The 26,957-nt window shown below is 41.7% G+C and overlaps 1 protein-coding gene and 1 long non-coding RNA gene across 2 annotated transcripts in view; one reads left to right on the top strand and one right to left on the bottom strand.

Annotated features, from left to right (window-relative positions):
* Positions 1 to 26,957, top strand: part of TGFB2 (transforming growth factor beta 2) — a 139,569-nt gene that overhangs the window by 95,032 nt on the left and 17,580 nt on the right. The window contains exon 2 of the mRNA XM_075595588.1: positions 8,709 to 8,872. Coding sequence (XP_075451703.1) covers positions 8,709 to 8,872 — 164 coding nt within the window. The remainder of the gene's footprint in view (positions 1 to 8,708; positions 8,873 to 26,957) is intronic.
* On the bottom strand, positions 22,590 to 26,524 carry LOC142492707 (uncharacterized). The gene is made up of 3 exons (XR_012800887.1): positions 26,281 to 26,524; positions 23,864 to 24,073; positions 22,590 to 23,596 (listed from the first exon to the last, which is right to left on the bottom strand). It is a non-coding gene; the product is annotated as an uncharacterized LOC142492707 (long non-coding RNA).

The following is a 26,957-nucleotide window of genomic DNA, read 5'->3' as shown; positions in this document are numbered from 1 at the left end:
CTATAACTAAATGCAAAAAATATATTTTTGAAAAAGTTATTATCCCCGTAACATTTATTGAGGACAAGTATATTTGTAGGTAAAAAGACAAGGATACCCAATGCTACATCAATGTACATAGTTAAATATTTCAGAAGTATTTAACAATGTATTGTGTCACATTGGATGTAGCATTGGGTATTTTTGTCTTTTGTTGTACACATTTGGCCACGCTCAGCAGCACTCCTTTTGATTCATATATATATATATGTAGAGGTATCAGTACCGTGTTAGCCGAGCTTCAATAATCAAAAAATAAATAGATGATACCGTTCTGTGGCTAACGAAATGCTTTTATTTGTGCGAGCTTTCGAGATACACTGATCAGAAATCAGTGTATCTCGAAAGCTCGCACAAATAAAAGCATTTCGTTAGCCACAGAACGGTATCATCTATTTATTTTTTGATTATATATATATAATGTAGTGGGTTCAAGTGTTAGAGCTGGCTTGAATTGTACGTTTAAAAAGACAAGGAACCAGGATTTGATACCGTAAAAATAATTGGTATAAAAAGATTAAAAACCAGCTTGTGGGTATTTTGATAAGCTTGCAATTTGTGTAGCTGAAGCCACCTTTACAATATTTTGAAGAACTGCTCTTACTGTGAACTTCATCTTTGCTTCAAAATGTTTGAACACTCTGTAATGAACATAAGTGCACAGGATACCATGGACCATATCTACGATATAGTGCTACTCCTAAGTGAATGGTTCGCATGGGACCATTTTTACTATGATTTTCTGGAAGGTGTCTTTGTAGTAGGACTTAATAAAGATCGACCTCTGTGTATTCATTTGAGGGGTGTTCCTTAAATTAGATTATAAGCTCTTTGGGGCAGGGACTCCTTTTCCTAAATGCTGCTTTTATGTCTGAAGCACTTCTTCCCATTATGTGTTATTTGTATTATTTGTTTTTATATGATGTATGTATGTATGTATGTATGTATGTCTTTATTTGTATAGCGCCATAAAATGTACATAGCGCTTCACAGTAGTAATACATGTCATATAAATAACAAATATAAATAACAGATCATGGGAATAAGTGCTTCAGACATACTGTAAAAGTAACATTAAGGAAGGAGTCCCTGCTCCGAGGAGCTTACAATCTAATTGGTAGGTAGGGAGAACGTACAGAGACAGTAGGAGGGAATACTAGTAAGTGCGTCTGCAGGGGGCCAAGCTTTGTGTCATGTGTCCATGATGATGTCACGTGTATTACTGCTGTGAAGCGCTATGTACATTAATGGCGCTATATAAATAAAGATATATAATACATACAGAGATGATCAGCTTGACCATACATAATGTCATTCCAGGAATCCCATGTTAGGATTTTGGAGGGGCTATATAAAAACCTTACATGTTATAGGTGGAAAATAAATGTTTAATCATGATTTTTATTTAAATTAGTTTACAAAATAATTTAGAGGTATTTCATTTTTGTATGATTTCAATGAAGGAGGCTGTATGGTCAAAGATGGCATTGAAGTGGAGTGTGTTTTGGATCATGATGCAATTTTGCAGGCAAGGAGGCACTTGTGCGAGCTGAAAATCTCCCTGTTACATTGAGTGATGATCTACGGTCAATACTATTTAACGAATACTTGGTAGGAACGTGTTCTTATTTTTCCAGTGTTAACTTCTTCAGTTTTACAATAGTATGTTGTTCATTGCAAACCACAGACAATCCAGTCATTTTTCTTTCTAAACATGGTGCTTGAACTGTGGCAAATGGGACCCATACATGAAGGAACACTGTACAATTTAGTCCTAAAGAAATCACTCGGATTGTTTTAAAAGGATGACGCTGCTGCATCATGATGTCACGTTGTCCTGACAATGCATCGCCATGTGATGTCACATTGTCATCGCAACGCATTGCCATGAGAACAGGATGCTGCAGGAGGAGATGGCGCTCCGGTAAGGGACACTTACAGAGGTCCCGCACTCTCCCCAGCAATCAGTTTAATTGTTGTGGGAAAGAGCTCGGGGCCCCTGTAACCGCCATCAACCCCCTTACACAATCCACACACACTTACCATGGGTCTCTACCTTGGGTGGATGCGTTAGTTGGGCCTTCTGGGCGGGACCAACTTCCAGCGCGGGAGTGGTGCTTACCATGGAGACCGAGCCACAGCAGGGAAGAGCTGGGGCCCAGTAGCCAACAGAGGCCCGACTGTCTGACGCAGATTTTGGCTTCCAGCGCTGGACGCTGCTTCCGCGCCGGCCGCCCAACTTCCAGCGCCGGCCGGTTTGGAAGCCCGCAGCCACTAGACCCAGAACAGCTGTCCTGGCTCTCCCCCACGTCGGCGGCCCTGGCACCAGCCCATGGACCCACCGGCCCACCAGATATTTACCCAGTATCCTGCAGCCCCATACTCCTGTATGTTGGAATAGCAATAATGTTACATTACTGGTGGTTATTCTTAAAACAAATTTGCTGGCTATGTCCCTGTTGTTTCTCATTTCTTTCTGGAATGGTTGGGTGTGGGGTAGAATGCTAGGGTGTGGTAAGGGTTGGATCATAACAGCTCGCAGTCAGATTTGCTAAAACATTGCTGGGTTTCTTGGTAGTAGCCTAAGCAGCAGCGTTTGACAATTTAAATGTTATTTTGGCAATTTGTTCTGCTGCTTTGACAACGAGGTGGTTTGGCAACGCAGAAGCATTGAGTCTTGTGTATGCTTGTTATTGCATTCAAGAAAAAAACCAGAGGATGTAGTGTTATTTCCCATTCCCCTGAGGAGTAGGCTCAGAATTACAGCCAGGGTTATTAGTCCCTTTCCCCCCAAATTCTCATACATTTATTGGTCATTTCTATAAAGATTTATCTGGCAGCACGTGTTTCATAACATGACAGTGTTAGCGTAGAGTTGTGTGACGAGTAATAAAAAGCCTTTATTTTTCTCTAGCATAGCGTGCTATATTTTTCCACTAACATTTACCACAATATTAACAGTTTCAGGTGCCTGTAACACAAAGGGAAACTAAAGGGGGAGGGAGTGGCTCAGTGAGTAACGACACTGACTGGCATTGACAGTTTGAAGCAGGCGAGCTTGGTTCAATTCCCGTGTCAGCTCCTTGTGACCCTGGGCAACTCATCCCTGTGCCTCAGGCATCAAAAACATAGATTGTAAGCTCCACGGGGCACGGACCTGTGTCTGCAAAATGTCGTACGTATGTAAAACGTACCTATGTTAAACTAGCAGCGCTATACAAGAACATGCTATTATTATTATTTGAGGGTTAAAGCACTAAAGCAATGCTGTTCATATAATAGGCTTAGAAGGGCTCCACTATGTTCCATATTTAGTATATAATTTAAAAGCACAGTCTTGAATGTTCAATTTAACGAAGAAAATAACCATTTTGATTTCTGTATTTATTATTACTTTTTTGGAAAAAAAAATGCAATTCAAATATCTACTTGCATTTTGACAGGTAATTTTTGGATGTTAAAAGTGGCTGCCATTTACCATCAATAGTGCTTTTGTTGCTTTGAAGAAGTGCAGAGTATTTGTTTTAGTATGGTTTTCTCAACATGAAAGAATGGCACCTTTTCAAAAATATACTATTGAAAAAAAAAAAAAAACAACAACTTGTGGTAAATTCGGGATTGTGAATTGTGCAAAACTGCCCATTTATTTAAATAGCTGATTTCACAGTGTCCCGTATATATCATGAATCCGCCACTTTTTTTTTTGGTGCTTGAGTGTTAGAATTGCAACCATTGAAATATTCCACTCGAAGATACATTGCTATGCAAGTAAGGTGCTACCTTCTGACACACTGCACTATTTCCAGGTTTCAGGTGTATCAAACTGAACACTTCAATTTTGATGTAGGGAAATGAGAACACAAGACAAACACTGACGCTGAATTTGATGTATCCCACTAGAGCCGGCGTGTCCAACTCCAGCCCTGCTTCACCACAGGTGGCTCAATCAGTGTCTCAATCAATGACCTGTGTTGAAGCAGGGATATCCTTAATATCGGACCTGTTGGTGGCCCCTGAGTTGGCCACTCCTGCTCTACCACACGTGTTACATACAGAGGGGGATTTTCCATTAGGCCCCATAGGCCCAGGCCTAGGGTGGCAACATTTTGGGGCAGCAACCCAGAGGCCGCCGCGCTCTGGAGCCAATCGGGCCTAATGGAAAGTTCCTTACCTGCTGCCGCCTCTGCCTTCTTTCTGCAGTGTCAAATGACGTTGCGACGACAGGCGGCGTCTCATTGCCATGGCAATGAGGCGCCGTGTGACACCGCGTCGGCTTCGATTTTGAAGAAGACGGAGGGCAGCAGTACGGAGGAGGCAGCACCCGGTAAGTGCCATGGGGCGGTGCATCTGGAAACCTACCACTGGTTACATAACTAATTTCCTACTGGAATGCCAGCTGACCAAAGCCCACGCGGATGCACACGGGCAACACGAGAGCATATGTCTTTATCCCTTTCAAACAGCATTTCCTTCCTGCCTGTTTTTGTGTTTGAATAAATGCAGCAGTTCCTTGCTTTTGCAGCAGTGTAATTATCCAAGCTGCCCATCGATCCGTTCTCCCCTGCGAGCGATCGGCGAAGATCCTGCTTCCCAGAGCACGCAATGTGGCCGCCTATTTCAAAAGAGGAAGTTGTGTGGCTGCCTAAATGGTTACAAAAGCACCCCAATGAAGCTTAGTGCATTACAATTCAGTAGAAAGGGTTTACTGTAAAGAGTCTGGAAAAAAAAGAGAATAAAAATATGCAGTAAATATTTTATAATACTACACAACTGATTAATATAAGAAAAAAACTCATGTGGGATTTTGAATGAAATGCTGCTTTAGGACCTGGCGTACTTAGATCATTTACATTACTTTGTATTTAGATACATAGATCTGAAGATTTAAACCATGAGTGAAATGGTTAATATGCGGTGAAGCCATTTTACCCTTGCTTGGGATGATATAAGCTCCATTCATTGGAATGGTGCTGACATCTTTTTGAGCCATGAGAAGGAAGATTCACTGCATATAATAATAGCATGTTTTTGTATAGCACTGCTAGTTTTATGTAGCGCTTTACAGAGACATTTTGCAGGCACAGGTCCCTGCCCCGTGGAGCTTACAATCTATGTTTTTGGTGCCTGAGGCACAGGGAGATAAAGTGACTTTCCCAAGGTCACAAGGAGCCGACACCGGGAATTGAACCAGGTTCCCCTGCTTCAAACTCAGTGCCAGCATATTGAATAAGGGACTTGGATAGGAAACACAAGATAAAAATGGCACTCTGCTACTGTATAGCACTGCCTTGGTCACTCCCAAATCTATTTTTTTTTTTTCATTAAAAACTGGTGCGTAAACGTACCAAGTATTGCCATTGGAAGACTAAATAGCCCCTAATGACTGAAGGTAGCTAGTATCTTTGGTTTTTAATGATGGATCTTGGTAGGTATTTTGTATTGGTTTGGATAGACGACTATATTAATAAAGACGTTATTAAAATGGTGTCTAAGGTAGAATAGACGTTAGTGATTCCCAAATGGCACGTAAATGGTGAATTTGGATAATGCCATTCGTATTTAAATGATAGTTTCAACTGCTTTAAATGCCTTGTTTGAGTGTTTAAAGTATAGCACAGCTATGCATGTTTCTGTAATCTTTGAGCAGCAATTGAAATAAACTTAATTACTTTAATTGCCAGCAGGCTAAGGAAATTGGCCAGAGTCTTAAAAGGATAACAACTGTGTTTAATAACTAGAATTAACTGTAAATATTAGCAAATCCTCTTTCAAAGCTGAATGGCTACTGCATTTCTGCGATCAGGTTGGAAAAGCTAATAGGAAATAAAGGGCTGTGAAACATTGGCACCAAACCAAAAAAACAAATGCTTCATAAACACAAAAGGCAATCAAAATAAATCTTTGTAGCGATTGTTTACCAGCCGCAATTGGAATAGTAAGAATTTAGTGGGAGAAGCTACTGATCTTTCCAAAATAAAGTCAATTGAGCTGAGCAAAAACGGCATGCTGTCCTAAGCTTGCATTTTCATGCATTGTTTTGAGGAAATTGAGTGACTTTAGTTTTGCTAATTTGTACTAATCTTTCAGAGAATGTTGCCAAGAATGTGTTGGCCAACAGGCATATGTTTTTGTAAGAGGTTTACAACAAAAAAACATTACCTAATACTAATGTCACAGAGGATTTTGGCATGGCCTGCTCTTGTAGTAACCAAATAAATTCTGTATTTGAAGGGGCAAACCCCCCTAACAAATCTCCATTTACAGTATTTTACAGGGTTGGAATCAGGGATCCTATAGAGTTGAACTGCACTATTTTCAGCCTCAGGGATACTTACTGGTGAAGTTACTGATATTACTTCTTTGTTTCTTTTTACATGGGATTTAATTGGCCATCCAATAGGAAGCCTCAATTGATGTCGTTGCAGATTTCTATTGGCTGGAGCTTCAGCAATTTTGTTTCCTCTAAAGCTGCGCTTATAGTACCGGCGACGCGACGTCGCGTCAATACAAATGCATTGCTGTCGTCACGTGCGCTTACAGTAAGCGCGGCTGAGAAAGACGGCTTGGTCGCGATCGCTGTAAGTCATCTCAATTTGATTTTTACAGCGACCGCAGCCTGAAGTCGCCGTCGCCGGCACTATAAGCGCAGCCTAAGGGAGATTTAAACCTTTCTTCACCGGTTAGTATCTCGGGTACCGGCAGGTCCCCAGAGGTGAAAGTAGTGGTGTTTGCCTCAGGGGGGCCCATCCTGTAAAAAAACATTGAAAAACAAGTAGGAAGAAATGCTCCTTAAATGATTTGTAAAACTTAGAGAATGCCGCCTTTGACTATGATTTTAATGTACACATTATAACCATAGTTGTTTTTTGGGGGGGAGGTAGGAAGGACAACTGAGAACTTGTATAATTTGCTACAGCATCAATCATTCACTTTCATAACACGTACAAAGCCATACAGTATGTTGCTCTCTCACCAGCACTAGAGATATATAACTATATACATGTATATGAGTGGCAGGGACATGTAGAGAGGTTCAGATTCCCTTCATCTGAAACCAGTGCTGCAAAAGTATGCTGTAGTACTCATCAAAGGGTTATTCTGCTTTGAACTGGTACAAAACACTACTTAGTAACCGCATAGTACCCCACCAGCATGACCTGAGTCACTTACTCAGGAACAACCTGTATATTTGAGAAGGTTGTTATGAGGACATTATACAAATGACTGATTCCCATTTACAACTGATACCGTATGACACGTGCTACGAATGCCCCCCAGCTGATAATGGCTTTTGAAGGTATTTTAACCAGTGACCTGAGGTCAAAGCTCATTCATCTACAGTACATACCTGTATATTTACTATAATCATTGGGACTAATTACACTGCATCCTGAAAACCTGGAATTAAGGACTATGCACACGTTGTTTATGTAATTTGTACAAATAATTGAGGAAATATGTGATTTATGTTATTCTTATTCCAAGAAGAAATTGATCATGACAAATACAGATAATTTGTAATCCAGTTGGTAAAAGCAGTGTTTTCCGCCTTGAAATTCTGTTACATATCACTTAACTATGTCTTTTTAACTGTCTGCTGTGTAATGCTTATACATTCTGCATATGGCATGCAGTGACCATCTTTAATAGCGAGAAAAGTGCACTATTTGTTTTTATTTTTCACTTACTGCTTTACCACAACAAATGTATTATCAACCTTGTGATTTCTGAAAGCATGTACACTAGATCAAGGATAGCCTACTCCAGTCCTCTAGAGCTACCAACAGGTCAGGTTTTCAGGATATCCCAGCACAGATGGCTCAGTCAGTGGCTCACTTTGACTTAAAGAGTGCTTTAATTAAGGAGTGCTCTTCGACTTAGCCACTGATTGAGCCACCTGTGCTGAAGCAGGGACTGATTGAGTCACCTTTGCTGATGCACGGATATCCTGAAAACCTGACCTGTTGGAGTTCTTGAGGACTAGAGTTGGTTACCCCTGCTGTAGATTATTTGTTGGTCCAACAAAATACACCATATTCTTTTTGAATAGATGTAAGATCTTCTTTCAATTTGAAACCAATTGGTACCTAATAAAGAGTCTTATTCACAAAGCTGCAGCATCATGTTGTGTTGTGTGTGGATCAGGCTATAGGAGAGATTCTTATTGGCTTCCTCTTCTGAACAAAACGACACTGGAATGTAGCCATATTTTCTACACCCACAACTTTTTAGTATCTAGTATGCACACTAATGGGAAAATGTTTCGGTCACAAAATTGATCCAGGCCTATTAAAATAAAGCAAATGATTCCTGAACATTTCTCCTAAATTCTGGCGTGCATTAAAATAAAATCTAGCATCACATTTTAAATGAGTTTATTTACATTTTAGAACTTCTAACTTGTTTCCCTGTCAAACTAATAGATACATGTGTTTCTTTAGACATCACTGGAGAAGGGTTTGTTAATCTCTAGTAATCTTGTGTTTCTGTAATCAAACACATATGTTTATTTTTCTAGTTGCATTGTTAATGATACTAAATTGTCTATTGGAAACTGGAACATGATGTTGACATTTCCCTTTCTGTTTCTTGAGGCTATCATTGTATTGTGCTCTTTCAATGAACTATGTATTTTATCATTTAAAAAAAATTACACTAACTTTTTGCAGATGTCATCCCACCAAACTATTACAGCCCTTACTTCAGAATCGTAAGGTTTGACGTCTCTGCAATGGAGAAAAATGCTTCTAACTTGGTGAAGGCAGAATTTAGAGTATTTCGTTTACAAAATCCAAAGGCACGGGTATCGGAACAACGAATAGAACTATACCAGGTACATATGTGACTTATTCTAGTAATTGTTTTATGTGTGCATTATGCATTAGAACATGTTAGGGCTAATAGAACAAATGCCTAAGAGCTCTGCAAGAAGAAGAAAAAAACATCTTTAGAAGCAGTTTTGTGTTGTGTATATTACACCCAGCTGTATTTGCACATTTGGGAAATTAAATAGTAGTGTAATGACTAGGAATTGGCATAATTGTTGCAATCTTTCTTGAGAACGTTGACTATAGAAGGAATTAAAGATGTATTACACCCGTGCTTTTTGATGAATAGCCGTGAAATGTAAGGGACAATAAAATCTGTGACATATTCACTATATATTAACTGTTTTAGTCTCCTTTAAACCTGAAACAATAGAATATTCTTGTATACTGTATTTTGTAATCACCATTGATTGCCTTCACTTTTTTTGTCTTCCAAGTGTGAAGTAGTGGTTACTAAGGACTAAGGTGGCCATGCTAGCAGTTTCTCACCCACTAATTCATGCTGTGTGGTTTTGGACAAATGTGATGCTCCTTTTCCAAGACTGTCAATGAACTATAGTATATGGGGGAAATGGGCAGACAGGTGGGCCAATTGGTTCATATCTACCGTCCAATTCTATGTTTGTGTTTCCCCATCCATGGCCACTGTTCAATATGACAATGCCTTCTTAGTGCTGATCCATTCTATTGAATACAGCTGAACATGTTTTCAGCATGGGGAAGATCAAACTTACTTTACAATATTTATTCATTAAAAAAATATGACCATCAACTACAAATATTGGCAGGGTGATAATATTTCAGTTGAACATGTCTTTGAAAACAACATATAGTGGATGTTTTTATAATAAAAGTTTGCTATATAGACGTACAGATTATCACTAATATTAATAGTGCTACTGGGTAAATTCAGATATGGTTCAGTGATGAGCCACAAAGTGGGATCTAATCTGACTTGACTCCAGTTGTATGACTGATCAGAAAAGGAACATTCATTAAAGGATTAGGATTTAGTGATATACAGATTCACGGTTCTTTGACTTTCTACTTTTTATCAGTTAACTCTCATAATGTAGGACTGAAAATTTCAAGCACCCCAAAAATTATTATTCTCAGTGTTTAAAACTGATCAAATGCATATTCCGAAATCCAGCACATTTAATAATTCGGTGTGGATTTTCGCAGCTGAGTTTCACAATGGTGTAGAGCAGGGTTCTTCAACTAGTTCTCAAAAGGTATCGGATCACGAAACATTTAGGAATAGAATGGCCTCAAGCTTTTTTAGATACATTTAGATACTTTAAAATGATTATATTGCAAAATGTTGCAACCATGTATAACATCTGTACCAAGTATATTTACAATACCTTAGTTTACAAGTGAGTTTGTGTCAAAAATTGCAGCTGAAAGTCCAAGGGCCAGATCAAAACCCGTCACAGGCTGCAATTGACCTGTGGGCTGCCTGTTGAATAGCCCTGGTATAGAACTTGGTCTGCCTCTCTCACACCACGCTAGGTCTATAACAATGTATACTGTGTCACTGATAGTTTACTACTTTAGATAAGTATAGAAGGTCATATTTACTAAGTGGTACTAAGCCATAAAACACCTTACGGTGCCGTAAAAGAATGGTTGTGTGAATATTAAAGCTGCAGTCCAAGCTGCCGTTTCCCCCACCCCCCTTTAATATAGGCATCAATACAATCCACATGATAAGTAATTAGCTAAGTTGTCGGTTGATCCATTCTCCTGTGATCGATCGGCAAAGATGTGGCTCGGGGGTTTACTAAATGACTGCAGAGGAGTATGCAGTCCGTGGCACGCATATGCATATTAATATGACAAAGTTCTGTGGGGAAGATCATGTGACCAGGCAGTCACTAGATGCAATTGGTGCACTGCTAGAGAGAGAGTAGGGCTCAAAAAGGGGTGTGCCAGAGCCTGTTTCAGAATGGGAAGGGGATGTTACTTTGTAAATGGTTGCTATAGAAACAAAAAAGGGTTGTTACATTATAATACATTAAAAATGTCATTCAGAGTTATTTTAAAAAATGCTACAAGTATTTTCTCATAGTACAGAATTGATTTATTAAAAAAATTAAAAAAGCACACATATGATATTGCTTGGTCTGCAGCTTTAAATTCACATTGCTTAGGAATGTGTGACAATAGACTTAGGTGTAACATTTTCACCAGATTACTCTGAAATGTAAAAATGTCAGTACAGTATGTTTATGGCCATTTGGCGTGATACAATTTGCTTATGTTTTGGAATGTGCAATGCACATTGCCTTTTAATGCTTGCCGAATTTTGGGCGAAGTTTGCCGTTTTCAGGACATTTTTCACAATAAAATATTGGCAAATTTTGCCTGTTTCTAGAAAGTCATTAAAAAAATCTCAGATCTGGAAATAACATTTTACAACCTGTTTGCTGGAATTCAAATACAAGTTACTTGAATATGCTTTAAGGTGTTTTATTTAGCATAGCATTGCTTAGTAAATCCAGCCCAGAATTGGTTAAAATTAAAAGGCATTAAAGGTAGGATATATGTTATTAAAGCTGCAGTTCAGTCAATATCCTGCATGTGTGTTTTTTTTTAATAAATCAGTTCTGTAGTAAGAAAAAATACTTTTAGCATTTTCTGTTTTTAAAAAAAACAACTTTGAAAGACAATTTTCTTGTATTCTATTTTAACAACCATTTGCTAAGGCACTGCCCCTTCATGTCCTGTCACAAGCCCTGGCACACCCCTTTGTCAGCCCTGCCCTCCCTCTTGCACATGTCAGTGCAGGAGTGCTCATGAATATTCATGAGCTTCCACTGAGTGACAGAAGCAGAAGAAAAACATATCCCTTCTCTAATGATGACACCAAATTTCGCCGATCAATACATGGGGAACGAATTTACTGGCAGCTATACAGTTCTTTAGGTAATTAGAGATTGCCCACATGAAACTATTGAAGTAAAAAAATGTATTAAAAAAAAAAAAAGTAATGTAATTTGTGATGAAAGTATTGGGGTGTCCTTCTCAACCTCAGCCTTCTCACCTGTTGTGTCACTACACCGACATAAATGTGTTACAAGACTTTATAAGGAAACAAAATATCTTACAGTATGTAAAAAAAAAATTGAAAGGATATTTAGTTAAAATTGAACAAAAAACTATGATGCAAAAAAGCACAGTGTTAAGAGTATTGGTGTCAGGTATAATATAAAATACAGTTAGGGGTGTCTCAATTTACAGAATGATAGAGACCCTGAGTCATTGGTAACAGCAGAAGTATATCACTTTGCCCCTTATCTGTGTGTGTTGTTCTGGGAAGAATTTAGAAAGCAGAACTTGGGGGTTTGTAAGTAATCTTTGTCACGGGAGAGCAGGACAATTACACGAGGGATCGGTACACTAGACAGAACTGCAGAGTTGAACAAAAGTTAATTTATTGGAAAAAGTTTCCACAAACCACCAGTACAACACACACACTCACCCAACTGGGGGAACAGCCTAAAGTCCTAGGTGCAGGGACCTCTGCCCCCAGAAGCTTACCCCAAAACACGTTCCCAACTTGCGCTGCTGTCCTCAGTAGTATGGGCAGCAGTGCCTTGCTCTCCACCTGCTAGCAGTTTCATATTTCCTGCCATTGCTTCATTCCAAACAGCTCAGTCCGATGCTGCACAAGCAGACAGCAACACTGGATGCTCCAGACTCCTGAACTGGGTCTCCTAAGTTCCCTTCTGTTGACTCCCTTTCAGATCTTTCATCTCTGTCAGCACACAGCCTTCACAAAGGCTACCAGGCCAAGAATCAGACTCAGTTGAGGCTGGGGAGAAGGAGTATTTATACCTCTGTCCCAAGCAGGGAGATTCCAGCCATTCTCTGTAGGAAAATAGTCCTGGTCTCTGCACACAGCCCGAGACCTGGTTGACGAGATGACTGGGGTTGAAGGTGGGCCAGGAAGCCCAAAATGGCATGCCCAAATATGGTAATTCCTATCCTTAACATAGACCACACGATGCAGGCTGATACAGGACAATGTCCATACAATCCCCTTCACCAGGCATACAATACTTTTGAAAGTTTACAGCTTTCTTCCAGAGCAAGTCCACTCAGCAGGTGGTCAACCTCTCCCTGGTTCCTCCACAATAGGTCAAATCCCAAAACAGCGTCCAGGCCTACAATACCCAAGTCTGATGTGGTTACAGCTCCTTTTGCAAGAGAGCGTTAACCACTGCAGGTCCCTCATCTTTAACAGAACTGTACATCACTGTTTTACATACTTTAAGAATAACATATACTGTATATAGGACTGTTACAATAAACTATTCATACATAAATACATATATCATATAATTGACAAGTAGAGGTAATGATGGGATTAACCTGTATTTAAAAGCAGCCAATCTACCCCTACCGTCATAATCTTATTAAACTCCAGTTTCTGTAATACTTAGGGGCCATTTTTGACAGCGTTGCTATGACGGTATGCAGAAAGCCCCGAATACCAGTGATTAGCAACATTTGCAAAAATGGCGAGTAGCCGGCGACGTGAAGATCGCCCCTCTGAAATGCGCTCACCCCGCGAATTTTTTCTGCTGCAGAGAGAGAGAGCTGCCTCTACCTGCGCAAATCTTGCCTGAAAATAATTTAGTTTCATTTACATTTTATTACTAGTGTATTGTAGCTGGGGGTCTCCGGAGCAGAACTGCATAGATTTCAGGTCCGGGGACCCCCTGCTTCCCGAGATACAGGCCCCGTTATGGGGTGCCGGTACCTCCTATGCATTTGATTCTCATGGTCATGTGACACGTGACATTTAAATGCATAGGAGATACCGGCACCCCATAATGGGGGCTTTATCTCGGGAAGCAGGAGGTTCCCGAGGCTGAAATCAATGCGGTTCAGCTCAGGAGACACCCTGCTCCCGCACACTAATAATATAAATTACATTAAAGCAGCTTCATTACCTTAGCGGATAGCTGCTAAGGCAAAAAAGGGGTTACGACACAATAGATGCTTTATTGAGGGCAGAGGGGGTGAGTGAAGTGGGTACTTGGCCCATCACTCACCCCTCTGTCCCCAATAAACATTACAATATGTACTAACTGCCAATACACAACCCACCCCCTGTGCCCCCACATAAAACCAGATTTTATCTTTTTACACACAGGATTGATACCAGAGGCCGGCGGGGTTCCCCGGGTTGTCCCAGCGGGTGTCTGTGGGCCTCCAGTTGGTCCCCGTGGGTGTCCGAGGGCCCCAATGGGGTCCCAGCAGATATCTGGGGGTCCTCGGGTGGTCCTCGCGGGTGTCCGTGGGCCTCCAGGTGGTCCTCGCAGGTGTCTGGAGGTCCCCGGGGGTCCTCGAGTGGTTCCCATGGTGTCTGGGGGCCAACAGGTGGTCCCCACGAGTGTTCCTCCGCGTGTGTCCTGGGGCCCTCGGTTGGTCCTCGGGTGGTCCCCGTGGGTCCCCACTGGCCTGCGGTACCAATCCTGTATCAAAAAAGAAAAATTGGCATACATTGCCATAAATAAAACTCCCCCACCCCCCAACACATACAGTACAGTAATGGGCAAAATAACTATTATCCAGATCTGATAATAGCTCATTTGCCCATTATTAAATCAAACATTAGCCAGGCAGCATAAATAAAGTAAATAAACATTTCTCCTTACCCCTGCCATTATGAAGGGTGTCCTCGTCAGCATACCGCAGGGCCATGTCCTCCGTTGCCAGAAATAATACATTAAATAAAACAATCTAATGACCCCTAACCCCTTAATCACCTTAGCGGTTATTATATATATATAGTAATTAAGGGGTTAACCCACCCCCCCCCCCCCCACTACCCACCCAGGAGGCCTAACCACCCACCCCGGACCCACTATACCCACCCTGTACCCATTGATTGGCATAGTGGTACATCAGCATGATAAGCTCCTGGTCTAGAATTGCACGAGTTTGATAAGATGGCGATAAGTAACTTATCGCCCGCACGTTTAGCGAATTTTTTTTATTTTTTTCCCCCAGGGAAACATTTTTGCAGAAAAGCTTTATCGCCAACTTATCGGCCAGTAGGTTTTTTTGGCCCTTAGTGTCACAAGTAATGAGACAAAATGTTTTAAATACCGAATGTTTGTTTTCTATTTTTCTTAAATAAAAGTTTGCGCAACTCCATAAAGTAACTCAGTAAGTCTCAGCAGATTTGTTTTAAAACCCTTAACTTATTTAAAAAAAAAAAAAAATGTATGAATCAAACAGCCGAGTTCAATGTTTATTTCTAAAAAGGGAAACTTTAGGGCAAAGAACACATCTCTGAGATATACCCAGTTGAAATGTATACACCTGTATTGATTTATGTTCAATTGAGCTATGTCGCTAAAATAAAAAATAAATATTGCAGCCCCTGCATTGCAGATTGAGAGGACTCGCATATTACTCTTGGTAGGCTTATGGACAACAGTCAAATGGTTGTTACAGTACATGGGCGAGAATCCTTACACTGGTCCCTTGTTTACTAAAGGAAATAAATGTACTGCAGTTAAGCAGATCTTTAAAAAAAAAAAATATTTCTTTTATTTTTTATTACTTCAACATAATAGGATTTTTCGTTGGAATGAAAGGTATTAACCCGAATGACCTGGGAAGGCTTTCTGAAGTATACTAGGAGATTAGATAATAATAGTATAATAAACTACTTTCTCAAGAGAAATAGTTTTGAAACCACAGGGGGTCCATGCTTCATGTAGAAGGATTCCAGCCAAACGCTGACTTAATTGGAATTTTATCAGATAAAGCTGCATTTGAGGAAATTATTTTTGAAACGATAACACTTCGTCGCTAGCTCTCTAAGGGGTAGATCCTCAGAAGGTCGCTCATTTTTTATGGTTATGGTTTCTCCTTTTAACGTATGCATATTTGTAATGCATATCCCCAAAGCATCTTAGCGGTAAATTGATCAGTCATTTTCCTTAAAAATAAGGGAACGGTACATTTTAACGGCCCTTAGGCTACTTCATATGCAAAGCAGACCCCCGTTACTGCTAAAGAACGCTAGTAATAAAACGATATTTAGCGTCTGCTGAAAGCTGACCTTACTCACTTCTAAACCCAGAGACACACTGCGTTATTTCTTAGAATAGCCTACAAGAGAAATTGGGAAGGTCATAAGTGATACCCATATCAATAGACAGAGTGTAGGAATTAACTCTTTCATGTGTTATACTAACGGATATATTGTGCAACATATAAAGGGTAGAAACAAATTAATATTGTTTTATTTTTTAAGGGATTGACTATAATATGTTGTTGAATGATGAAAATGAATGTTACATCTGTTTATGTGGCCTTCTATTGTATATATAATTTATGGTAAAAAGCAGCGGTGCGCACAATGGAGGGGCGAGACTGTCTGCTGGGGGCGCAGGGTTTACAGAGGGCCCGCGCTCTTCCCGAAGGCACTTAAATGAATTGCCGGGGAAGAGGCAACGTCCTCTGTAAACTGCACTTACCTTGGCTCCGGCGGCTTCTTAGACCTGTCGCCATGGCAACGCAGGGCCAAATGATGCAGTGAGGTCAGGTGATGTCACGTTGCCATGGCAACGTGATGTCATGACGCTGGAGCCGAGGGGGGGGGGTGCGGAGAGAGGGGGACTGCCGGCAGGGGGGCACAGGGAAAAAAGTTTGCGCTCCCCTGGTATAAAGTATGAGTTTACCAGAATAAATCGACATATGAGAAAATTATTTTCAAGGAGACAGAAGTAACCAAAATAATATTCAACTACACACAGTTCAATCACTATGTATAAAAAAGAAAATATATACGTTTTTAACATAGTATATTATTTAATTAGAATATTATATAACGTTCCCTAATAATGTTCTTTCCCAATGCGCATGTGCAGTGTTTTTATTTAGGCTACGCTAATCCCCCTTCATCCAGGTAACATTACCTTGGTTGTTTAGCTAACAGACCTTACTTTTGCATATGATTAGCCTTGAGGATGCCAGTTAATAAGGAGGAAAATAATCTCTATTACCTATTTCGGGAACGTTATGTAATTTGCACAAAATTAGCGACCGTCTGAGGATCTACCGCTAAAGTTCTGGAGAGTTCGGCACTGCAGTTGTAAAGCTACAGTAAGTAATACTCTGAAACATATTTCTGTGACTGTCCTTTGATTTGACAAATAACTGTATTTGAAGATTGTAGCATGGCCGCAGGTTGGGGGGATTTGTGTGGGGGAGGGGGTTGGAGAGGGAATTTTAGACATTTGTGACTGACAAAAAAAAAAATCACCAAAATTATAACGTTTGCTAAAATCTATCTATAATCTATCTATAATTTACAATGGAACGAACCTTGACCCCAGTATTTAAAACATAGTCTTTTTTTTTTTATACTTGTTAAAAGTCTGCATGGATGCTATTTCTCAATTTTGTAATGCAGACAATGTGTACTCGTTTTATGCCAATACACGTGAAACTTGCCAAATGACTGAAAACATTCAAAGGCTCCTGGACATCTCTAAACATTACAGTAAAACCTTTTCCCCCACTGGTAACTTAGGGGCCATATATACAATTAATTTTAGGATCATAATGAAAAACAGAACAGTGCTCCATTTTCTCAGATACATTACTTTTGCTGTTCACGTGCTATATGTCATGTAGATCATTTTCTTTAGTGTCCATTTGATATTTCCTTGTACCATATAACATAGAGTAGAAATATTGAGTTATTGAACATGTGTCACACAAATGGCCCTTTCTGCTCAACATCTGTTTCTGAGCCATAGTTCCAAAGGGAGGAGGAGCGGCCGCGTGGTAATAGTGAGTTTGAATCACAGAGCAGTTCCTTGTGAAATCAGGCAAATCACTTTGTCCCCTGTGTCTTCTGTGCCAAAATGAGATTGTGATTGCAAAAATGTGTGTATGCTGAAGTGTGCACTCTATGTAAAGATATATTATTCTTAATGAAAAACTCAGAACATGGTATTAGTTTGCAGTCTTCAAAAGCTTATGCAATTTGAGTCCTTAGTAGACAAGTAGATTTGCAGTGTTTTTGTGCAGCTAAAATGAGGATCCTCTTTCATCTATTCGCTAGAACAACTGAATAAGCTGTCCGTCTTGCACTAAGATAAAACTAACATTGAAGCATTCACGACAGTATATGTTATTAGAAGGGGTAAGTGTGCTGAAACAAACCAGTTCCTTCTCTTTGTACAAACTCCACTTCCCATCATTCTTTTCGTTCCTTTTTTTATCTATGGTTTTTTTGGGGGGGGGAGGGGCTTTGTCATAATAATCTTCACCACCACAGATTCAGTCTCCAAACATTGAAATATCAAGGCAAACTGTTTGTCTGACTAGGGCAGTGATTCCCAACCAGGGTTCCGTGGAACCCTGGGGCTTCTTGAAGCAGTCTCAGGGGTTCCTCCTACGGACCACAGACCCCCACCCCCACTGGGGGTGGGTTTTTTTGGTATGTATTTTGTAGGGTGGATTGAGAGAGAGTGGGGTAATTGACGGAAGGTGGGGCGAGTAAGAGAAGAGAGGGGGGCAGGAGGGAGTGAGGAAAAGAGGGAGTAAGAGTGAAACGCAAGGGATAAATACATGCGAGGCGGGAGGGTTAGTGAGACGAATGGGAGAGAAATACATGGGTAAAGGGTGGGAAATAGAGGTGGCTCGTGAGGTGTGAAAAGTTGTGACTGACCCCTGTCGAACCTAACATGTGTCAGCCAGATAGATTTTTCAAAATACTTCAAGGGTTCCTCCAAACAAAAAAGGTTGGAAATCACTGGGCTACGGGCATATACACTTTGATGATCATTTCCCTGCTCGGGAAGCAGGCAACACACTGCCTTACAAATCCATTTTGCAGACACCTTGTTCAGTAAAGAAAACATTGGCGTTGAAATAATGGAGAGTGAAGACTTCATATTTGCAAATGCAGTCTCCGTTTAATTAATTGATGCTTGGGTTCAAATAATTATCTGACTATGATACACTTTCTTTCTTTTCATTTTAGTAAGAGTAACAGAACCACACGGAGAGTTGAGCAGTTCTTTACAACCGTGGCAGCATTCCAACATCTAGCACTATTACCCAAAGTTGTCACTAGAGATTAAATAAATTAAACTGGAGGAAGGATTCCCTTAAGTATATAGGAATGCCATTAACAAATTCCCATTGCTCAGTAAATAAAGATAACTAAATCTCTCTATTAAACACGACACAATCCTAGGCAATGGGGGTATTATAAAGAGCACTAATCGTGATGCATAGCCAATGTAAAAAATAATGTTTTGCCTAGTGTATATTATCAGAACCTTCCAAACATCCAATACAAATCACAACTATATTTAGATTAGATAATGCCTGAAGGGGAAAGAGATTGAGAATCCAAAAAACTATTCTTAAAAGATCAGAATGGGAGGGTAGTTAAGACTAGAACAGCTAAATACTTGGAATTGCATTGACATCAAAACAATATCACAGCATATCAATACATTTTAAAAACTAGTCACATAAGTACATATATTACAGCATATGAACATTCACGAGGAAGGCTTGAGTGTAGAACAAGATTTTGAAGATATTTAGAAAAGGCTTGGTTATCATTCATATGTATCACCATTAAAGGCAAGAGATATAAAATACAGTTCTGAAGGATGTACTGTATAGCCACACTATATGCACTGGGGATGTTGATCTAATATTGGAGAGGCTGGTGACAAAAAAGTCTCTAAATTGAGCAAGGACAGGCCTGCCACTTATATTGATGGAGTGTGCAATAGCAGCTATGTAAAGAAATGCAGCTTGTGAATTTGAGACAAGTAACCTACTACATGTAGCATGATTGATAAATAACATGAATGGACAGTCAGCTTTGCAATACGTACCCAAAGCCTTTTGTATTTAGCTGTCTGGCTTCTATTTGCACTAGGTGTAGAGGTGGACCACTCCCATTTATATGTATACAATGGCCTCTGCTTTGGCACTCAATTACTTGCATGTTTTCATGTTAAAGTAATTGTTGCGATAATGATGCAAAACTTAGTGCTGTTAGAAGAATCTCTCAAATTTCATTATTCATTCTTTCTCATACTGCATTGAACGGAATTATCCATCGTTTTAGTAGTTCTGTTCATTCTATAGTCCAGATGAGATGAAATATTACAGCAAATATTAATCATTCCAAATGTCTATACTAGGAACAATTTCAGAGTTAGTCATCTGAAATTTGGTATCCTAGTGCCACTTATAGATACAGCCACATATTCATTTAAATGCAAGGTAAAATTTGTGACCATATAACACTTTTCCTGGACTCACTCAGCTGTGACACGGGTTACCAGTGAATGCAGGATTGATGTGCAATAACCCCTTCCAGTGCTTAATGAATCTCCCCCTTTGTGTCCTTGAGCATGTAATTTTTTAATTAACCTGGTAAAGGCAAATTTGATATAAATCCATTTGTAAAATATTTGTTTTAGGAATTTTACTAATATATAGCTTTTATGGAATTTCTTAAACACACCTTTATTTTTTTTAACACTGTGTTTGTGTTAAATTCCATATGATATATATTGAGAAAGGCTCTTGTATAAGCCAAAATGTTATTGCATTTTTTTTTGCAGTTTGGAGTGCCTGTAGCAGGGGCACTTAGGGAGCACAACCGGTATCCCCAATCTTCCCCACGTTTTGACATATATGGCAGTAATCTTCCGCATCTGTACCTAGGTTAGGCCAGTAAAAGTTGTGGACTAATCGTGCCTTGGTCTTGGTCACCCCCAAGTGCCCTGGCCAATGGGATTTCGTGAGCTGTCCTTAGTATTGGGCCCGAAATTCTCCAGGCACTACCAGCTGCCTGTCGGCTACCCAGGGTTCCTGTTTGCTGTTAGGAACAGCCTCCCTTTACAGCCTCCCTTTATCCCGCCGCTTGTCAGACTCAGAGATAGATGTTCCTGCAAGGCCTCTCATACCTTCTAAAGTGGGGTCTGTCTGCTGGGCCTTCTGAAAGGCCTGACTTTGCCCTAATTCCTCAGCAGTCTGGGTTTGTCCTGACTAGGGTTGCTAGGTGGCTTTTCCAAAAATACTGGACACAATGGTGAAAAGTGCGATGCACTCTAGACACACACCCACCTCTCTGTCCGCTCCATGCGGTTTCCTCCTCTCCTTGGCCCCACTCCCAGGCTCCTGACACCTCCTCCCGATTGGCTGCTGCTGGGTAATGCAGCCAATCAGGGTGGAGGAAGCTGCCCAGTCCCCTAGCAACAGCCCTGCTCTCTCCCTGCTTAGGGAAATCCTGCGGCCCCGCAAGCTGTTCAGGTAACTATGTCCAGAGAGGTAATACCAGACACATACATGTCTAGTATTACCTCTCATTTTTTACTGGACAGAGTGTCCAAATACAGGACAGTCCGGTTCAATACTGGACACCTGGCAACCCTAGTCTTGACACATCACAACCCTCCAGGTCCCCCAGGACTGTCTGACCAGTAGTGATAGGCTGTAGTAGGAGGTCCCCAGTGTCCCCCACTTCGTTGCAACCCCCATCACTCACCTCCCCCGGGTCCCCAGTGTATGTCAGTACCTGGACTTGTGCAGTGTGCTCCTGCATCTGTGCAGCATGTGTTTGGGTCACAGCGGTCTCATACTGGGAAATCATTTTCTCCAGATCATTTCCTAGTAACACATTGGCAGGAATATTATCATTTACCCACACCTCCCGCATTCCCTTACCCGCACCCAAATCCAAGTAAACTTTTGCCACGGGTAAATCATGGCAGCCTCCTCCCACTACCCCCAAATGCAGAGTCCCTTCAGGAATGATTTCCTCAGGTCCCACCACCCGTGGCTGCACTACGGTAACTGTAGCACCCGAGTCCCTCAGTCCTTGGTTTAGTCTCTGACCCACTGTGACCAGCACAAGTGGGCCTCTCTGTTCCCCTGCATCCCAGACACCACATAAGCAACCAGGAACGCTCTTGAGGGGCGATGCCAGCCAGAGGCAGTTGCAGCCTTCTTCCTGTCTGGGCAGTTGGTGCTGATATGACCCTATTTTTGGCACGTAAAACATTGGCGGGTATTCCCCTGTCCATGTGGACAAACCCGTCATCCCCGCCTCCAGATGGAGCCCTAGCAGACTTAAATGAAGGTTGTTGGGGCATTTCTCCAGATTTCCCCCCTTACATCCTGGGACCCCCTTGTTAACTTCTGGATTCCTGTTAGCTACGTAGGAAGCTGCAAGTTGGACAGCCTCTGTGGCTGACTTAGGACCTCGGTACTTCACCGATTCACTTCAGGTGGACACAGGGTTAAAAATTGCTCATGAACTATCCAATAGCCCTGCAAAGCTTTCGATTTCCAGCCCCCCAACCCACTGCTGGTACAATGGCACTGAAAGACTTTGAACTTTTGCCTGTATATTTCAGGGGTGATATTGAAATGGAAACAGAAAAGTAGTGGGTGAATCGATGAGGCGCCAGCTCCTTAAAAATTGAAACTCACCACCAAGTAGAAAAATAAAAAATGTTTATTAAACTACATAAAATATCCAAAAACACAAACAAAAACTGGAAACTCACCTCCCATGCGTTTCATGCCCCCTATGGTGCTTTTTCCTCTCTGGGTGGAGAGTTTCCAGTTTTTGTTTGTGTTTTTGTATATTTTATGTAGTTTCATAAACATTTTTTATTTGTCTACATGCTGGTGAGTTTCAATTTTTAAGGAGCTGCTGCCTCATCGATTCACCCACTACTTTTCTGATACTAAACCTTTGAAGAGACGCTGTCGGGGGTAACTGAGGTTCCACAAACAGCTGACCGGCATGTGAGCTTTATCAGCTGGAGGAGCAGGACTGTGAATGATCGTGACTACTTCATTACGCCACACCGGCATACCGGAGACATGGGGATTAAGTTTTGGACTTTCACTGAGGACTTCATTGTTACCTCATCTGAGGGTTCTAACTGCCTTCATTCTATTATTCCCAATCTACGTGTTTCCTCCTATCCTCCTGTGTATATGAATACACCCTCTCAACCTGACCTATGCTCTGTTTTTGATGCAATTATATACTTACATTTATATTTGACTTTTTGGTCCTGAGCTTACAATAATAATAATAGTATGTTCTTGTATAGCGCTGCTAGTTGTACGCAGCGCTTTACAGAGACATTTTGCAGGCACAGGTCCCTGCCCCGTGGAGCTTACAATCTATGCTTTTGGTGCCTGAGGCACAGGGAGATAAAGTGACTTGCCCAAGGTCACAAGGAGCCGACACCGGGAATTGAACCAGGCTCCCCTGCTTCAAACTCTCAGTGCCAGTCAGTGACATTACTCACTGAGACACTCCCTCTCAGCTTATATTGAAATGGTGCAGCATTGCAGCTTTGATGACCTCATCATCTTTGTGAAGGTGTGCAGGAAGATTAGCAAAGACATGCAGGGTGATTTAATTCAATTTGGGGGTAAGATACGTTCCCACTGATCATGTGGCAACTGATGCTGCCTGCAGGTTTTTCCAAAACCACACAAGAAAGTGTCCAGGTCCCCATCTTTTTCCAGGCTTGGGAAAGGCTCCATATGGGGTTTAGAAAGGCTGGACTCCCTGCTGCTTGGTGCTGGCGATGCCCTCTGGAACTTGGCAAGTTCCAGTTGGTACCTTAGGCCCGCAGTCTGTCTTGCATCCTCACGCTCTGCAGCATGCCTTTCTGCTTTTCGGTCTGCAAAAGAGAGGTAGTACACACACTCAATCAATCAATCGGTATAGAGGTGGGGTTACTTAGCTGCTGGTGCACTTGCTTCAGGGAGTTCCAAGGTTCCCAGAGTGAGTAGTCAGGAAGGAAGATGCAGGCACACAGACTTATTCTCCATGAAAATTTATTGTGCCAGTGAAACCAACGTTTCGCCAGGACAGAGCTGCCTTTTTCAAGGTGAGGGCTACATAGTAGTGGTACGAATAATCATATTTATACCCCTGGTGTACTCACCCCTCCGCGCTCGAATCTGCCTCTCTCCATGATGTAGACGCCCACGTGATGACATCAGCGCGAAAGCGCAACGTTCTGTGATGACGTCATAGGGGGCGGGACCCAGGCAGAAGAGACTCACCAGACGGAGTTGTTAGTCGGTCGCCATGGGAACCATGTGGGGGCGGGGAGAGTTGAGAACCCTCACATGAAATCTGAAGTGTAAGATACCTAATAAAGCAACAAAGTATATTAAAAGAAAACACCATAAATAAGTGAACAACTGTAAAAATAGTGGAAGAGCAGTTCTTTCCTAATTACATTATCCTAAAGCAATGTTAGAAGCATAGCACACTGTATTCAGTATTGAGTACTTATATAGGTCTAGACGAAGTGTGTTCATCAGGAGGAATGAAATTCAGGCAGGTTCACAGGGATCCATGATCATTCTCCCAGCAGTGAAAATAAATGACTATCTCCTGTTGAGAAAACACCTAGAGGTTTTGCTGTTCGTTCACTCCACCCTCATTACTGGTGTTTAATGTGTGTATCCAGTAAGCTTCTCGCCTGAGCAAGAAGGTTTCTCGGTCAGGGGTCCATTGTCTGGGGGCTACAGACTCAATCCCTATAATTCTAAGGGATGCCACATTATGCCTATGCTCTATGCAGTGTTGGACCAAAATAGTGGGGTCTGTACCCTTACGTAACACACTCCTATGCTCGATAAATCTAACCTTGAGCATTCTGCTTGTTTTACCCACATAAATTGAGCCACATGGGCATTTAATAATGTGTATTACTTTCTGCTTCTCGGTCTGCAACATATCTCGCTCCTTCGCGTTTTGAAGCTTGTCGTTCTCTTTCTGCTGCACATTCTGCAGCATATCTTGCATCTGCAGCGGCTGCCTTTCTCAGCCCCACTCTCTTGGAACTGGGTGATGAGCTGCAACCGCATTGTGTCATCTACTGGTCCCAGGTACTAGGGAGTTGTTTTCAAGTACACATCCAGGGCACTGGCAGGCTGAGAACTGCTGTTGTCCCCAGAATATGACGGTCCTGTGTTCCTTGACCTATGGGTAATCTCCAGGGCTAAGCCGCCCTCAGTTCCACTGCTGTTGTTGTTCTGGCTCAGTGTAGCATCTTGCTCTCTATCATTTTCCTGCAAATTGGTATCAGATTTGCCCCTCAGTAAGATTTATTTTAGATTTGCTTCTCTTTATTTTTACCCGGATTTTGGAGATCACGCTCCCCACACTGAGTCATCAGCACCTCTTTTGTGCGTCGTCAGTATAAAGCAGCCTTGTTCACTACACTTAAAAATAGCTAAAGTAATCGAAGAGGGGAAGTATACGAAACTGTCTGCTTGTATGTTTCGTAAACGATACAAATGATATTATCAAGACAGACCCCACTCTCATTTTCTCTCTCCCGTCTCTCATTCTCTTTCCCCCCCTGCCTCCCTCTCTTTCCCCCTCACCCCCCCCTTCATTCTCTCACTCCTCCTCCCTCAGCCACACAGGGCAGCCACAGAAAACACACATGCAATAGGACAGAACAAATACACACACGTCACACAGACACGCACAACAGGACAGAACAAATACATACACACACATAAACACACATAAACACGCACGATAGGATAGACACACACACGCACAGAACAGAACAGAGACACAGCCTCACCTCTCTTCTGCCCATGCTGTTTCCTCATCTGCTTGTCCCCACCTCCAGGCTCCTGACACCACCTGATTGGCTGCATTACCGAGCAGCAGCAAATCAGGATGGAGGAATCTGCATAGCCCCCAAGCAACCGCCCTACTCTCTCCCTGCTGGGGAAATTCCACAGCCTAGATACAGTACTGAATTAGGCTACACTTATAGTGCCGGCGACACGACGGCGACGTCAGGCTACGGTCGCTAGAAAAATCAAATTGAGATGACTTCCAACGATCGCGACCAAGCCGTCGCTCAGCCGCGCCGTCACGTCACGCTTACTATAAGCGCACGTGACAGCGGCAATGCATTTGTTTTGACACAACGTTGCGTCGCCGGCACTATAAGCGCAGCCTTAGGCAAACCAGGCGAAAATGTGCCGCCCCCCTACACGGCCTCCTAGTTGGCCTAATGGCTAAACTGGCCTTGCAAGGCTTCACTCAACAAACCTCTGGCTTCTAAATGTTACACATTGTTGTCCACCCCTGACATCAGTATAGATTCTGAATTCCAGGCATGATTAAAGAAATTACCATGGAAGACCAAAGTCATACCTGTCATGTACTAGCAGAAACTTAGTGGGAAAAGGACCTTTATACCCTTCCTACTTTTCTGAGCACTTTGATCTATGCCTATGTCAATAAATGTGTGTACATGCACATACTGCGTGTGTGTGTGTTTTTTTTAATTAGCTTTGATTGACACCCATGAGACATACTCACCTTTAGTGTGCCTTTGTGCGGTCATTTCTACTTTCTGAAGTGGGGTGTAGATTTATCAACCTCTTATTTGTCAGGAAGGCCGGCAGCGCCATTGTATTGGGTAACAAAAGGGTTAACTTCCCATTTCTCAGCAGTATATTATAGCCATCGACTCTTCGAATCGTCCTATCAACCTTCTTTTCTTCTCTGTCATAATGTAGCAGCTGAAGAACACCAGAGGCCAGCACTTTATTAGCAGGCAATGTTTAAATGCGACTGAATGAAGCATAGAGGAATGGGCTTCCAGGGTACTATTTATAGAAGATGAAGTGTTGATGAGGTGTGTCTGTGGGATCAGTGCTTTCGCCTGCTAGCGTTTCTTGGCCGAATTGTCCATTTTGGGAACATATATGACTTAGAATAACCTACAAAGAATACATTTATGAACCATTCACTTGACATTTTACTTTGTTTCCTGTAGCATTTTATTTGATGGTTACAGAAATCATTTGCAACTATTCTAAAGATAAGTGTTTAAAAACTAAAGACGGGGGAATCCGCCCTGATCCCGGATTTTCTCGCATCAACCCCCCCCCCCTCCCCAAAATCCGTTACACGGTTTAAAAACCACGAACAGATTTGGTCGTTTTAAATCCGCGCGGGTTCATCAAAATCTGTCATTGGGTATGATCCGTTGA

The sequence above is a fragment of the Ascaphus truei genome, chromosome 4 (assembly GCF_040206685.1).
Source record: "Ascaphus truei isolate aAscTru1 chromosome 4, aAscTru1.hap1, whole genome shotgun sequence".
Taxonomy (NCBI): Eukaryota; Metazoa; Chordata; class Amphibia; order Anura; family Ascaphidae; genus Ascaphus; species Ascaphus truei.
This window is presented reverse-complemented; position numbering and strand designations above follow the sequence as displayed.